We start from the raw sequence: 17,091 nt of genomic DNA, 5'->3' as shown, positions 1-17,091 counted from the left end.
CTATAACAGTGATTTACATTTTAGAAATTAAGGAGTCATAATAGAATTGAGTTCAGCCTGAAATTCTAATATACTCTTTTGCAGATGTATATTTTATTTACCTAATTAGGGTTTGATCCTGAGAGATGCTGATTTCAATGGGAGTCCGAGTTGCAGGTGCCCAGTACCGCTCACAATCAGGCCTCATAGGACACCAAGTTGCTAAGGAAATTGATCTTTAAGAGAAAGTTTTATTAGCTATAGGCAAACTAGGCCACTGTCTATGGTGACAGATTTCTGGACAGCTGCCTAGCATAGCAAATTTGGCCTAGCTGCCCCTCTCTCATGACAGAGAGGCGGCTAGGCCAAATTTGAGCATCATTGCAACCCTATCTGCTGATCTGTAATACCATCTACTCATGACAGAGGGATGACCAAGCCAAATCTGCCATCCTACTCCTATGGGGGCAGGGGAAGAACAACGTATTGAACTTTTGCCTAGGGCAGCAGATTGCCTTGAGCAACCTCTGCCTAGGGAGCCAAGATTAGACCCTGACCCTCTTAGCAAGTACTAACAGCAGGTCCTTTATACTCTCTGGCCTCCTTTATACTGAGAAGGCAATAACCAACTCACATACATCAAGCCACTACATTACAGTGCAACCCTAATAACTACTAGGAAGACTTCAAGGCTTATAATTCAGTTCATAAATTGAGAATGAAAAATCTTGGCGTATGTAACTAGTCCAAGATTTTCAAAGGTGTCTGGTGATTTTGGGTTCCTCAGTTGTTGAAAGGCCAATTTAAGACACCACAAACAGGTCTGATTTTCAGAGACTGCATGCTCATCATTTTCTGATAATCAGACCACTTTAAAGCATCTCAAGTTGGGAATCCAAAATCACCTGACCTTTTAAAAATTTTTGGCCAAATACAAAGATATTTGAGTTTGGACACAATCTTATTTACAGCCCATCCCTTCGTACTGCTTGGCCCTTTAGTGAAATTTCAGTGACCTGGTGTCCAGGACTGGCTCCAGGCACCAGCCGAGCAAGCTCGTGCTTGGGGCGGCAGATTCTAAGGGGCAGCATTCCGTCTTCCGTCCAATCCTACAGTGGCACGGCTGCCTTTTTTTTTTTTTTTTTTGGCTCACTGCTCCGGCCGCCCTGCGCCCTAGTGTTTTTTGTTTGTTTGTTTGTTTTTCTTTTGTTTCGCCGATGACTTTCAGTGCGCCACTGTAGGGGGCAGCGGCGCGGAGGTGCCAAGTGGCGAGTGTCCTGGCTGAAGGAAACCCTGGCTGCCCCCCTTCTCTCTCTCCCACCCGCTAGCCAGGGTGCGCACTCCACTGCCCAGGGCATGTCTGCAGCGCAGGGAGTCCCGGTAGCCAGAGTGCAGCCGCCGCCTGCCCAGAGGCTCGCCTGTGCAGCCGGGGGAGAAAGCTGCGAGCCGCCAAGTAAGTGGCACCCTGTTTTTGTTTTTTGGTTTGCCGCTCCGGCCTCCCTGCATCCTGGTTGGTTTTTTTTGTTTGGTTGGTTTGGTTTGGTTTTGTTTTTTTTTTTGCTTGGGGCAGCAAAAAAGCCAGAGCCGGCCCTGCTGGTATCTAACACATCAGAATCAGAATCCACATTATGAGTAAAACTAGAGAGGAAATGGAACACTTTTGAAAAAGATGTTTACCATTTTGTGCCCGAAGTTCATTCATTTTTGAAAAATTTCAGCCAACTAGAGAGCCAGGAGATGAAATATCAGTTCAATAATAAAAAACATTTTTGTATCTTTTTCTTTTCTTTTCTCTATTTAATATTAAAAAAAGAAGGAAGCCAGCATACTGACAGCGATTCAGCATTATGTCTTTGCTACAGGATCAAGTTTAAAAAGAAGGAGATGGGCTCAGATGGGGCAAGTCTGTATTTTTAATATAAATATCTTAAAATAAGTAGCAAATGTGGCAAGAATATATATGAAAAGAACGGAAGAGTTCTGAGTATAATTTTACACAAGAGCCACATGTGTAAATGGCACTTAAGAGCTTGATTCAAAATCCACTGACATCACTGAAAAGATTCTGATTGACTTCAATAGTTTTAGGAACAGGCTTGTACTAACTAAGGACCCTGATTCAGAAGAACACAAGCAAATGTTTAACTTCAAGCAGGTGAATGATCACAATGCTAATTCAGCAAAGCCCTTTAGCATGTGCTTAACTTTAAATACACGCTTAAGGACTTTGCAAAGTAAGGACCAAGTAGAAGAGACAGGGCCAGATCCTGATCTTAGTTACACTGAGACTGAGCTACTCTACTTTTACACCTCCGGAACGGAGACCAATGTCTAGCCTATAATCCATGCCCCAATGAGCAGGGGGGCGCGGGGAGGGACGCCTGCAGCAAGTAAGGGGGGAGCGGCACGCAGGGGAACCACTCCCCGCCCCAGCTCACCTCTGCTACGCCTCCTCCCCTGAGCACGCTGCCCCGCTCTGCTTATCTCCCTCCCAGGGTTGCAACACCAAACAGCTGATTGGCGCCACAAGCCTGGGAGGCAGGAGAAGTGGAGCAGCGAGGGCGTGCTCGGGGAGGAGGCGGAGCAGAGATGAGCTGGGGCAGGGAGCTGCCACACGGCTCCCCGGGCCAGGGGGAGCTGCCGCGGGGGGGGGGAGGGGGTGCCTTGCACCCTCCCTGCCAATGAGCCAGATTCTAAAAACTCTTACTTGTATGAGGAAGGGTTTACAGGAACTAGACCTATGTTAGGAAAAAGATGCAGCATGACACAAAGAAAGGTGAGAAAAAGAGGAAAACTTACACAGAATAGGATCATGACCTTACCTTCATGCAGCACAAAAATAAATGCTACTGCCTTTTATAAGAATAAATGCATCAACTTAACAGACGTACAAGCGCTCAGACACCATGGTAATAAACATGGTATAAATGCATAGACAGGGCCTTATCTACACACTAATGTTGTGGCACTTTATACTAGTATTGTCAAATTAAGTATAGTGTATTTTGGACAAACTATAGTATAGTTAAGTGGTACAACCCCTCTAGCGCGGATACAGATATACAAGCATAGAAATGTTTATACTGGTGTACCTTTTTCCTCATAAGGGAAAGGCACCTTTCTTCCAATAAAACTGTGTCCACACTGGGGGTCATAGGAATAGAACTATTTTGGTTTTCAAAAAAAAAAGATTTAAAAAACCCTAACTGGAAGTTACACTGGTACAAAGTCTGTGTGCAGACCAAGCCTCAGATGGAACACTGAAGAAGTAGGTTTTGAGAAGTGATCTGAAGGAGAAGAGAGAGGCTACTGTGTGGCTACAGGATCGAAGAAGCCATTCTAATACATGTTTCACAGTTTCACCAGATATGAAAGTCCTTCTTAGAACTGCTGTTTAAGGCACTTTTCCCTGGGGATTTCATGTCCAGGTTCTGCTGATGGAACTGCTGCTTTACTGTGTTTACAAAAAGCTTTTGATTAGCATCCCATTAGGGCTTTTCCCCCTAAATGCTGTTACTGCATGCATAACAGAGACTTTAACGGCTTCTGGTTCACGTGTCTATGAAGAAATCACTGTAACATCTCTGCAGTTAATTTAATAGGCATCATTTGCAATAAAGAAGGAGGCGTTGCGTGTCATGCAGTTTTGATTTAAAATGGTTCTGTAGCGATAGCTTTTCAGGATAACTGTATTGTCTTGCAAGAAGCCATACTTTTCTCACAAAAATAAATTCTATTAAAAAAAAAAATCAGACCATGAAAATAGTTCTGACCATGAGTCAAATAAAAAAAAAAAAAATGTTTCCCTACAAATCGCACAGTGCTGGAACAACATTTGGAGATCTAAAAGCTTCCAAAACAATGAATTATTACTACAGTATTTGCAACATTACAAGCACATGTTTTCAGTTGACCTACTTACTCCCCCATGCTAGCATGTTGATAATTGACTTTTGTCCCCTAAGGGGGTTCTTAAATATAATTGAGCAGCACCTGCTACATAAGAAGAACAGTTTTATACACTGATTTCTTGTACAAATATTGTACTTAACAGCTTCAGTGCCAAACTTACTCACCCATCCTTGTTTGTGCCAGATATTTGATCATGTACTACTAAGCCATGCAGTGTTGCAATATCCATGTGTTCCAGCAAAGTGAGAGGATAATTTTCAGTAAAAATAGTTCAAAATATTTCTATTAATGAATTGTTTAATTAATAGTTAGTTATTTCCAGAAGAAACCTTTCAAGCTAATGGATCCTAAAGTATTTTGGGCCCAATCTGAAATTCATTGAAATCCATGGAAATATCCCATTTACTTCAGTAGGCTTTGGATAAGTCAGTTTATGATCTTACAATAGTATATAACATTCAAACTGGGATCACTACACCCATCAATAAAATGCCATTGCCTCTGAAACAGAAGAGAAGCTATTCAACAATGCACTGAAAAACTACACAACAGTATAGGACAGGAAGTGAGCAGGAATATCATCTATTTTTAACTGAAGATAGAATCCATATCCCCAGAGGAGAAATATGGCCATCAGACCAGTGCTGAGCTTGTCTTTACAAATACTTAGTTTGCAGCAAGCTGAGGTGTAAATCTACCAGGCACTAGCCTGCTGTGCAGTAAGTGTCCATGTGGACCCTGCTGCCATGCACTCAAAGTTCTCTAGTGTGCTTTAATCTACTCCCCTTTTTAAACTCCCAACTCCCTGAGTTGAGGTCCTGCCTCAACTCAGGGAGCTGGACTTGATGACTTATCAAGGTCCCCTCCTGCCCTACATTTTTACGATTCTCTGAACGACAGCAGAGTCCATATAGACAGTTAGTGTGCTGCAGGGTAGCGTGCTGCAGGCTTATACCCCAGCTTGCCGTGAACTTAGTGTTCATGCAGACAAGCCCTAATACACTATTTTTATGAAAAGAGGCCTCAAGTTCAAAACAGAACTACTTACATGTGTAAAATAGATTATGGAAGTAAGTGTTTGTAGGATCGGGACCTTTGCAGGGCCCTGATACAGCAAAGCACTTAAGCACAGAAGTAGTCCAATTACTGTGTGTTTAAAGTTTAGCACATGCTTAAATGCTTTGCTGAACAGGAAGGAGGGTCACAGCATTCTATTGCCTTTCACTTTGTGCAGCTTATTTGTCCTCAGTAAAAGTTCTGAATCACACATTAAGCCATTTTAGGAAGAGAACGACCAGTTCACTTAATTCTATAAATAATTTTCATACTAGCCTAATGATTTTCAGCATATGGATATTTGTCTCCATCTGTAACTCATTCCATCTACTTCCATCATTATAACATTTATCATATGTTAAGAACCAATTATGGGCATTAATTGTCATAATTCCAAGTTTGTGATATTATAAGCAATATTTCTGCCATTACTGACACATATATAAGACTGAAAACATTTTGCTGATTTTTACCACTATTCGACAATCTGGAAAAAATGCAAATTAAAAAACGATCATTTCACAATTTAAAGTTTACCAAAAATGTTACTTTTTTTCTAAAGATTTCTGTAAGAAGAAATGTAAACTAGAACCAAAAAAATTAGCAACAACAGAATGGATCATCTTGAAAAGGGACCATCACACTGTTCTTATGCATTTCACACACACGCACAAATACAACAAAATTCCATAGTTCCATTGACATTGTGGATTTACTCCAGTAACTGACTGCAGTCTATAATACAGTTGAGGTTTAGATCAGATTAATATAAACTCTACTTACACTGCTATTACTACACAGCTTGGTGATGCAGGTTAGAATTTATCTTTTAATGTTTGCATATAAAAAATTAAAACATTACAAAACATCTCCATTTTAACCTCTGCCAGGTGATATTTTTCTGCCTATGTCCCAGAGAGCCTGATCCTTATAATAGAAAAAAGAGGAAGGCTCCCAGTGACTGAGATGACCAACAGGATACAACTAATTAGTGCTATATATGTTATGAGTTAAAAGTTTCTATTCTCTTTCCTAATGAAAAGAAATTCAAATTCGAACCATAAAGTCTGAGAATAGTCATAACCAGTCTCGTTCTAGCACAAAGGAAATATGGGGAGCATCTTTGCGCAAAGGAAATGTTGTCTTGTGCAGTTAAATTGACATATGGGAAGGAATTTATTATAGTAAATTCATGGAAAGAGTTAATGTAACCGTTTCCTAAATGCCTGCTTAAAGTGAATTTTTCCACGCTCTTTCTGTAATGGGTGGGTGGGAGGCAATCTAAGAGTTATTTTTGTTGTTGAACTCATGCAGTTCAAATGAAAGCCTCTTACGGTCTTTATGAAATGAATTATTGAATCTCCCACTGTTTAAGGTTTCAAGTAAATGTGTACAATTTTTATTATTATTAATTATTATTATTATTATTTTAAATCTCCACTGTCTGTAATAACCTCTCAGAAGATGACACTGTTTTCTCTATCTGCTCCCTTTCCATTTGGGTAATGCAGATTCTTTTAGTGGATTTATTTATTTTGCTATGATTTGAATGGATTTGAAGTAATATTTATTTAACAGCTTCAACCTATATAGCACCTCATTGTGCCAAAACGTATTGGATACTGGTGCAGAAACAGCAACCATGCCAGCACAGTTCTGGGAATAGCTTTAGTAACTATACTTGCTGCTGCTACTACTGCAGAGTTGGCAGAGAAAGCACAATTCATTGTCTTGAGACCCAGAGATAGTGGCCATTTTCTGGGAAATCTATTGGTGATAGAGTGGTGGATTTTAAATAGGGTTACCATATGTCCGGATTTTCCCGGACATGTCCGGCTTTTGGGGGTTCAAATCCCCGTCCGGGGGGAAATCCCCCAAAGCCGGGCATGTCCGGGAAAATCGGGAGGGAGGGATGGAGGGCTCGGCCGGGGCCGGTGCGGGGCCGGGCCGGGGGCATGGTGCCGGGCCGGGCGCGGTGCCGGGCCGGGGTAGCGGGGGGTGCGCCGGGCTGCGGGGCCGGGCGGGGAGCCGGTCCGGGGTAGCGGGGGGGTGCGCGGGGCCGCGAGCCGGTCCGGGGTGGCGGGGGGGGGGGTGTGCGCGGGGTCGCGGAGCCGGGAGCCGGTCCGGGGTTGCGGGGCCGGGCCGCCGGGGGGTGCGCTGGGCCGCGGGGCCAGGAGCCAGTCCGGGATAGCTGGGGGGGTGCGCTGGGCCGCAGGGCCCGAGCCGACCCAGGCTGGAGCCGCCGGGGGGGCCAGCCTGGGCCGCGCCTCCTCCCCCCACACACACCCCCCTTACCTGCTTCAGGCTTCCCGCGAATCAAATGTTCGCGGGAAGCAGGGGAGGGGGCGGAGACTTTGGGGAGTGGGCGGGGCTGGGGGCGGGGCCGGGGCCCATGGAGTGTCCTCCATTTGGAGGCACAAAATATGGTAACCCTAATTTTAAAAAAAGCCAGTAGACTGACTCTGATTTTCAAAGTTGTGCATGCAGACCTGCAGTATTTGTACAAACAAATTGGGTATTTAGTCACGCAAGAGGCAAGCTAGATTTTTGCATGTGCAAATTCCCTACAGTGAGGCCAGATAGATGCACAGTTATGAGTTGTGCATGCAATTATGACAACTAAGCATGCAAGTTAGTGCATTTTTTGTGCACCTATATATTCACATGCGCAGTTTTGAAAAATCAGGCCTTTAGCATCTAGAAGACTTTTTCCAACACGGGCCCAGTTCTGTATCCACTGCACATTCATGGTTCCTAGTAAAATCAATACATTTTGGGTGTGCAAGACATACAAGATCTAGCATCAAACTATTATCAATTATAAATAAGATCAAAATGCCAGGCCTCAAATATTTGCAAGTGCCCCTTCAATAACAGATGTGTATTTCTTTAGTAGGGCATTATACGGGGTTTCCATGAGTAGAGCCTGAGACTCTCTGACTTGACTCCCGATGAGATACAGACTAGCAGCTATTCAGACATACTGTGGTTAAGAACTACACAAAGCACTGGAACATGAGAAACTGAACAAAGCACAGGGAACATTTCCACATTTGAACACAAATAAGATGTCAGATGCAATAGAACTCAATTATGACAGCTAGGTTGTTAGGGCCTGACTCACAGTTACACAAGTAGCCCCACTGGCTTCAACTGGGCAGTCATCTAAACAATCTAAACCATTGCCAACTCTCACAACCTTACTCCTGTGAGTAAGGTTTTGCAAGGTCAGCTGCGAAGGGCCCAATCCTGCATAGTGTTGAACACCACTGGGAGAAACTGAGTGCCCTTCACTCCAGTGGGAATTCAGCACACACTGCAACATGCAGGAACACAGGAACACTCAGTTATCTGACTCTGCCAACCTAAAATGACAACAAATAAAATGCAGCCTTACTTCCACAGTCGATGTTTTAACATTACTCTGGAAATCCATTACTTTAAAGGATGCAACAGAAAGAATCTAAAAGATTCTCCCTGACAAGTACAGTAAGCACCCACACCCTTTCTGTAAAACCTGCTGAACTGACTCAATCCATGAACATGGACTAAAATTGGATTCATGTATTTTTTTTTTGGCAAATATTCTAATAATTTGGCTTCAAGTCATGTTAAGTTTCATGTTCTTATCTCTCTTTTGTGCTACAGTGATGTCTCATGCTCATTTCCAATGAAAACAAGGATTGCTAACATGGAATTGCTGTCATTCTGGTTTGTGCAGTTGAATAGAAAATATCACAAAGCAATTGGAAATGATTACTTCTATTGGTTATATATTTCTCTTTTCTGTGAGGCTATCATGATTCACCACTTCAGTGTCCTGCACGACAATACAGTATAGTTAAATGAAAGACGTTCTTTCCATGGCAAACATCCCGAAACTGTTCAGGGCCCAATCCTGCTTTCCCTGCCCTCCCACTGGGAGTTTAGCATGTGTAATGAATGCGGGATTAGACCCCAAAACAAGAAAACTCTTTAGATATAAACAAAGAATGAACAAACCATTTAAGAGACTGGCATTTTATATTTTATTTCTTTAAAATTGTGTTTACTGAGCAGACATCATATGAGAGAGAATGCCAAAGCTTCAATTAGACCATGGATGTTAGTTTTTATTGGGGCAAGTTATATTGGCACAAGCTAGCAGCCAACAACGGAAGAGTGGAAATAGAAGGCAAAGGGTGAATATAGACAGGAGGATGTCACCTAAATTGCTCCTGTGACATCCTTGTCGTGCCAGAAGGAGGAGGATTATTGCTGGAGGATAATTAGTACCTGCAGGTCTAAAACTAAAACATCGTTGCCAACTCTCACAATTTAGTCACAAATTGCACAATCTTTGGTGTTTTCCTTAAAGCCCCAACTCCTGGAGTGAAGTAACTAAAAAAAAAAAAAAAAAAAAGCTGAAATTTTCAAGTAAAGTAAATTTCTAGCCCTTATGGTTGCACAGAATAACTTGAAAACATGACCCAATTGTATCCCAATAGCTCAGAAACTAAAAGACACATACAAAGAACCCAAAGTATAATATTAAGATAATCTTTGAGCCAAACTCACGATTTTTTTTTAGGCCTGACTTGTAATTTTTGAACACCTGTTGTTGGCAATACTGCATAAGTTCAGATCCAAATCCAAACTTCACCCAAAGTTTTGGGGTGTTCAGATGCAGGTTTGACTCAGATAGATAGCCAGTAATTACACTTTCTATCCAATAAAATGCTGCAGCCCTGACCCTGCAATCCAATCTGTGTGGGCCCTACATGGGGCTTTGCACAGACATAAATGTACCCACTACATAGATATGAGTACAGCATTAGGGCCTAGCAATGCAAAAAAATAAGTGTTGGTGTCTACAAAATACAAGCAAGCTCCAATGCAGCAAAATCCACAATTTTTTTTCCAAGTTAATTTTCAATTGCAATTTGCTTCAAAATAAAGTTGCAAGGAAATCCAGACAAAAGTATCTGGGGCTGCTTTAAAAATGTCTCCAATGATTTATTGAGCTTAGTTTATACTGAAGTGGCTCATAGCCTAAAGAAAAAGGCTTTTTCTTATGAGAACAAGAGGGCAAATAACCTTTTGATGTTAATTTCAAATCCTGCTGCTGTAATGTTCAGAGTTTATGGAACAAAAATCAGTAAAACACATAATTATTTTCTCACAAGTTATTTTTGGATCATTTAAGAGAAAATTACATTAAATTATGTCTAATATGTGCTGAACATGCCAGTGTCACTAGATATATAAAATGATAAACACTATCATTTATTTTCATTCACAAAATAAGTATGAAAATATAACAAACATGTGTCATAGCTAAAAAACAAACAAAACAAACCTCTGTGTATATTGTATGGAGACCCTAATATTTCAGGTGCTTCAGCTTGGAAGTGCTGAAGTTCCCTAAATACACTTAAGCTAGCAAGTAGGGTCTTAGAAAACAGCAGAATTCTTCAATACACATAGGAGAGAGGGGGAGGAAATTTGCCTTCAGGCAAGTCTAAATAAAAGGACTCTGCAGTCAGCATTCGATAGAACGGGCTGGATGTGACCCAGGTTAGCTCAGGGCATCTAGTAGCCCATCTTCCTGCTTTTTGGCTGAGACGGACTCTAACTGACAGCATCGCAAAGCCGAGCGGTTTGTCAACCAGCATTTTCGAGAAATAAATACTCAACAATTGGAAAGAGTTAAATCAGAAATGTTACCAATTCTTGTGCACTTACTAGTTTAACCAAGGCGAATCCAAGTCAATGGAAGCCATTCCCTTTTCATTTCCACTCTCACTCCCTTTACCTTGTCCCAAATCTTTGGGGAAACAGGGAGCTCCAACCGCCCTTATCGAAAAGCCCCTCTCACCCAAATCTCAGTTATGTTTCTGGCCCGAAAACTTACTTGATTCCTCTTTACCCAAACTCTTGTTTACCCAAAGGTTTCTAACTACACCTGAGATCTTTCAGATCGCCCGGGATTCTGCTGTGTAAATCTATTTCCGTGGGGGCCTGTCTTATAGCAAAACGAATACAGACTAAATGACTAAAACCAAAGCAAGTTAAAGCCGGAGCGAAGACCTGGTTTGCAGAGGGGGAAAAACCCGACAAGGCTTTTAAGAGCTAGACACTACGGGGTGAAATATCCCACCCCTTTCCCGGGTGCAGCAGGAATCCCTGCGACAGGCATTTCCCCAGAGAAACGCGATTCTCGCCCAACAGACTATCTCTGAGCCAGCCCGCACGTTGACAGGCAGCGGCCAGCCGGGCTGTGCGGCCAGCGCCTCCTCCCCACGCCGCTTTCCCCGGGCCCGCACTGTACCTGCCGGAGGATGAAGCTGGTGGACGTTGTGCTGCCGTCGGATCGTTTCAACCGGCTCCGCCGGGTCGCCGTCCCGCGGGCCACCTGCACTCGCCGTGGGAAGAAAGACAGGTCGGGTCACAAGAGCGGGCGGCGGGGGAGCCGGCGGGGACCCCGCTTCGCCGGGGCAGCGCCCGGTCCAGCCTGGCCAGCGCCGGGAGGGGAGCCGGCCACGCTGCCCGGATACACGAAGGGCCGGTGGCTCAGCCCGGAGCTCTGGTTACGGGTCACCCCCTAACCCAAGCCCGCTGGCCCTGCCCTCGCCCGCCCCAGCCCCTCCGGGGATTGCGGGAGCGAGCGAGGCTCCAGACCAGCACCCACCGCAGCCATTGCAGCCCGGCGCCGAGGCGATGCTCTCCAGCCGCCGGAGCCCCGAGCTGGGAAGGCGGAGAGCGGAGCAGGGGAGGCACCTGGAAGATGGGGGTGTGCAGCCCGTCCGCCAGCCCGTTCTTGCTGTGGGAGGAGGGCGGGTGCTTGGACATGGCTAGCACAGCATAGCCTCTGCCCCGGCTCCAGGCGCGCTGAGCGGGCTGCCAGCCAGCGGGGCGAGCGCTGCCTTCGCTTCCCCCTGCCCACTTCAGTCAGGGCTGCCTGGCTGCGCCCGCGCCCGACAGCCTGCCCTGTGCTGCGTGTGCGGCGAGCGCTTCCATCGCCGCGCCTTAAAGCGAGAGCGTCTCTTTCCCGGTCACTGGCGCCACCCTCGTGGGGGGATAGAAGAAGCCAGTGAGTTCTTTTTTTTTTTTTGGGGGGGGGGTGTCCACTCTCCAGCTGTAAATATCCAGTAACTTCCCAATCCCCTCCCCCCATTTTCCTGGAGTAGCACCATCATTTTTTTTTAATGGAGATCTCATAGAGCTGGAAGGGACCTTGAAAGGTCATCAAGTCTAGTCCCCTACCTTCATAGCAAGTACTGTCCCTGACAGATGTTTGCCCCAGATCCCTAAATGGTCCCCCCTCAAGGATTGAGCTCACAACCCTGCGTTTAACAGGCCAGTGCTCAAACCACTGAGCTATCCCTGCCCCCTAGCTTACCATGACCTCTATGTGTGGCACACACCCATGCTCCCCAAAAGCGCACACACTGTAAGGTAGGTTCATCCACCTCCCTGCAATGGGAAATGTATTTTCTTCTAGCTCCTCCTCTAGACGATCTTTACTAATACTAGTACTAACCTTTCTAACCAGATTAGCATGCACTAGTGACCTTGCTCTGCAACTCCCAAATATTTATGCATCTCTTGGTAACTTCTCTCTCTCAATGCTCAATAACCCTCCAGCCCAATGGACTGTATGCCCCCTACGCATTTTCCATGGTTTATTATTATGTATTTATTACTTATGCTGTAATAAAGGCCAGGGCCCCATTATGCTAAACATCCTACAAACGTATAACAATAAAGACAGTCCTTGCCCTAAAGAGCTGTCAATGTATGAATAAGATGATAGACAATAGGTAAAATTACCGCCAAAAGTAACAAAAGATACCAGATTAATATTATAATTTGTTATAATAATTGCCATGTGGCAGTATTCCCCTAGAGCAGTGGTTCTCAAACTTTTGTGCTGGTGATCCCTTTCACATAGCAAGCCTCTGAGTGCGACCCTCCCTCCCCCCATAAATTAAAAACACTTTTTAATATATTTAATACCATTATAAATGCTGGAGACAAAGCAGGGTTTGGGGTGGAGGCTGACAGCTTGCAACCCCCCCCCCCATGTAATAACCTCATGACCCCCTGAAGGGTCCCGACCCTCAGTTTGGGAACCCCCTGCCCTAGAGCCACAGACTCAAGCTCTTAATGTGGCTTTTAACCAGCCCCATGTCTAGAAATCTCATAAGTAAGCCAGTGCTCCTGCACTCGCATATGCACCCCTGTGAAGCACCACTGAAGTCAATTAGTGGGCAAAGGGTCCACTCAAATGGTTCTCAGTCCAGGGATGGGGATAATTACTGCATGAAGCTATCACTGCCTCTAAGGGGTTTTTGGCACACTGGGCAGATTGGAAAAGGCATGCACACACACCACAGTTTAAAAGAAAAATCAAGATTGAGCACTACTGCTTTAAAAGAAGTCAAAGATTTGATATGATTTGTTATTAGACAGGTGGGTTGTACAGCAGGGGCTAAACAGTTGTTCTGAATTGTGGTCATTTTAATGCACCACAAAAGAAGGGAATAAATATATATATTTACAGTGCATACACACACACATAATGAATGATACAGCAAAAGATGCTATTGGCTTGCAGATTTGGGGGTCATTGATAGACCTGCTCAGGAAACCAAATTTGCATTTTACAATACATTTAGAATTTTCAGAATTTTTTTTTCATCCTGAATTGGGATGAAAAGACAAAAAATTCAAAAATTTTCACAGAACTGAAATCCTGCAATAATTTGTTTTGGAAGCACTGAAATATGTTCTGAAACAAAATATGCTATGGGCCCACCACTGCTATTAAGTGGTGGGTATTCCTGAAACTGAGAAGAATCATATCAATTTCAGTCAGGAGCTTCCAGGTCTTCTGGGATTCCTGGCTCAATGGCAGCTCCCACCAGCAGTCTTCCTCAAAGATAGTGATTCAGAGGGCTTCCAGGCTCCTGGACCTCCCTTTTCCCTAGCCTGTCTGATGCTCAAAGCCTGGGGAGCCAGCTGCCCAGAGAGTTGGTCAACCCAGGGAGCCGGTGCTGGAGGCTAGAAGCCCTGGGTTCCCTGGTCCTCAGACAGTCTTTCTGGGGATGCTGGCTATCCTGGAACCACAGACCCTGGAAGTCCTGGGAATCAGGATCCCAACTCCAAAGCAGTTCTTCAGGCAGTATGCCAAAGAGCTGGGTGGGCAAACTGGCAAGAAACCTGGCTGGCACACAAGTTTTGAAACCTATGTTCCACTGGAAGATTTGTCAAAACTGACACATTTCCACTAAATGTTTTGCTTTCAACAAATTGGTATTTTCCCAATGGAAAAACATTGTCAGAAAATTTCCAACCAGTTCTAGTCACTGATGATAGACACGCAGGATGAAATTCTGAATAGAAAGAGTTGAAGATGCCATGCAGTAACTTCCATCAGAGACTCATTAAGGGTCTGGGTATGCACAGTGGGACCTGTTGGACCTCTCTGTCCTTCCTTTATGTTGCACAACACAGGAGAGTTAATTGCTAGTCCACCTTTTCCAGACCATGTGGTCGGAGAGAAGCCCTGAACTAGAAGTTTCCCGTGTGAAAAGCGCACAGGCTGAGGGAGGAAAAAGGGCAGAAGGCGTGTTTAAGCAGGTGGATCTGCTGGAGTTGTGTGCAAGTGACAGTGAGAGAGAAGCCCCAGGCAGCTGTTTCTGGGAACAGGGCAGAGGTGCCTGACCTAAGGTTCCTGCTAGAGGTTGTTGCTACCTCTGCTCAGGGAAACAGGACATGTACATTAAGAAATTACCTGACCCCACATCAATTTTTATGCCAAACAACGAAGTGACCAGCAAGGCCCTGAAAACCTGCTACTGCTCAGCAAAAGCGCAACACTATATATACACAGTGGGAATACCAGATGCATGTGATAACGGTGAATTCTGAAATTACACACAGCACCCTCCTGTAAAGATTTCTATTGTACTAGCAATGCTTATTCTTAAATTCTGCCTTTCATTTTACAGTACCTCACACACAAATTAAAACATCCCAAAAAATGTTGTTGGCCCAGTCCTGATTGGCAGCCCCTGCATAGAACCACAAGTGACCTTGCAAGGCTGGCTTTTCAAGGCAAAGGCAAAGTACAGTCATACGCTCCATATCTTGTACTTTTATTGCATATGGTGAAATATCCAGTTACAAATTTGAACTTAAAATATATCTATCTTGGGAACAGGCTCACCAGCAATACAACTACATATAAGACTTTTAGGCAGAGTGAGTAGTAAACTCAAACTTAGTAGGACAAAGCATTTTTGCAGGACAAGGGACAAGCACTTGATGATGTTAATAGGAAGGAGTGACAGCCTCTATGACCACAGAGACAGTACGTGTGCTATGTTATATATTCACACAAACTCCATCAGTTATGTATACTCAATAGAGAGCATAATTGTAGGAGCTGGATTTTATAATGTACTATGAGAATTAATGTATGATTTAATTTCATCCTGTCAGCCACCCCTTTTGAATAGCAGAAAGGAATGACAGACCAGAACAATCCTTATGAGTGATTATGGTCACCCTTTTGTTTTAGAATAAGTTATAAAGCTACTATGGTTTCCTATATGTATTACAAATTAGGAAGTAAAAGACAGGATTCTCTATTGTATCTGTGTTAAGAAGTATCGGAGGGGTACCCGTGTTAGTCTGAATCTGTAAAAAGCAACAGAGGGTCCTGTGGCACCTTTGGGACTAGCAGAGGTGTTGGGAGCATGGGCTTTCGTGGGTGGGAGCCTCACTTCTTCAGATGCATCTTCTTCTTGCATCTGAGGAAGTGAGGTTCTTGCCCACGGGGGCTTGTGCTCCCAGTGCTTCTGTTGGTCTTGAAGGTGCCACGGTACCCTCTGTTGCTTTTTATGTTAAGAAGATTAGAGGAACGTTGAGGGCCTGAAGCCCCAATGTGAATTGTTTTAGTTATAAGATTTAGCAAGGCTTGATTTACAATGTATTCTGCTGAATATACAATACTGCTATCTGTATACCTTTGAAGGTTTCTGTAAGAGATTGTTTGTGTGAATGAGACACGCATGCATCGGAAAAAGATAAGGTGTGAAAGCCATCACAAATGTCCAGATGGTCAAGAAAAAGTGAGAGACTTGGAAAGACCAGGAGACAATCAGAAAACATCCGTTGTATCCGATGTTAAACATGTTAGCAGCATTGACGACCTCAGAGGTGAGGCAGGCACCCCCGAAGGTGAGACAACAAATAAGAGATAACGATGGGAAGCCCGACAAGAACCATCAAATGATAACACCACTTACGGACTAATGATGACAGGATGACATTGCAAAATGCATGGACTCAAATGGAAATTTACAACTATAAAGCTGGGGTGTTTTGCCATGGAACTCTGGGTTCAGTCCTGCAAAGCCTCGGATCGCGACCGACAGAACCCAGCTCCACACTCGTGCTCAATCTAACTGGCCATTAGATTGACTTGAGTTACAACAGACTGGTAACTACGAACATCACTGGCAGGACTATGTGTGTGTATATATGTGTGTGTCTAAAAAGCGTATGCTAACTGTGGTATTCTCAATAAATGCTGTGTATTTACCTTCTCTATAAAGATCCCGTGTGCTTTGTATGAGCATAACAATGTGCTGACATAGTAGGGCTGACATTGCATATCACATTTCTGCTGTTACTAAATCATTCCATCTTTAATGCCCCTGCTTACATTAATCCCAGAATGCCTTGATGGAACAAATGTATTTCATATGTGCTTTTTCATATTAAGTGTGCATAGTTTCAATTTCTATTGTTGTATGCAGTGTTGTTATAGCTGTGTTAGGCCCAGGGTATTAGAGAGACAAAGTGAGTGAGGTAATATCTTTTATTGGACCAACTTCTGTTGGTGAGAGACAAGCCTTTAAGTTTACACAGAGGTACTGAAGAGCTTTTCAGGGAGAACCAATCCACCAATATGATTTGCATGTCCTAGCCAGTGAAGTGGCTGCATGCAAACTCTCACTTTCTGCTGACCTCTAGCTTCAGTTAAGATTTATTTAATTTAGGCATTTAGGGTTTTTTTTGTTAGCTTTCCTCATTATATTGCAGAGCAGACTGCTCAGATGCAATTCCTATGAAGTTCAGCAGGAGGAAGAG

The 17,091-nt window shown here is 43.9% G+C and overlaps 1 protein-coding gene across 4 annotated transcripts in view; it reads right to left on the bottom strand.

Annotated features, from left to right (window-relative positions):
- Positions 1-12,735, bottom strand: part of CACNB4 (calcium voltage-gated channel auxiliary subunit beta 4) — a 213,617-nt gene extending 200,882 nt beyond the window's left edge. For 2 of the 4 annotated variants that reach the window (XM_054044134.1, XM_054044137.1), the window contains exons 1-2: positions 11,707-11,971; positions 11,258-11,341 (exon numbers count right to left, since the gene is read on the bottom strand). In XM_054044134.1, coding sequence (XP_053900109.1) covers positions 11,258-11,341; positions 11,707-11,778 — 156 coding nt within the window. In that variant the 5' untranslated portion in view covers positions 11,779-11,971. Of the gene's footprint in view, positions 1-11,257; positions 11,342-11,617; positions 11,972-12,328 lie in introns of those variants that run through there. The other 2 variants (XM_054044135.1, XM_054044138.1) reach the window with 2 other exon arrangements.
- Positions 12,736-17,091: the final 4,356 nt, after the last annotated feature.

The sequence above is a fragment of the Malaclemys terrapin genome, chromosome 11 (assembly GCF_027887155.1).
Source record: "Malaclemys terrapin pileata isolate rMalTer1 chromosome 11, rMalTer1.hap1, whole genome shotgun sequence".
NCBI classification, from domain to species: Eukaryota; Metazoa; Chordata; order Testudines; family Emydidae; genus Malaclemys; species Malaclemys terrapin.
This window is presented reverse-complemented; position numbering and strand designations above follow the sequence as displayed.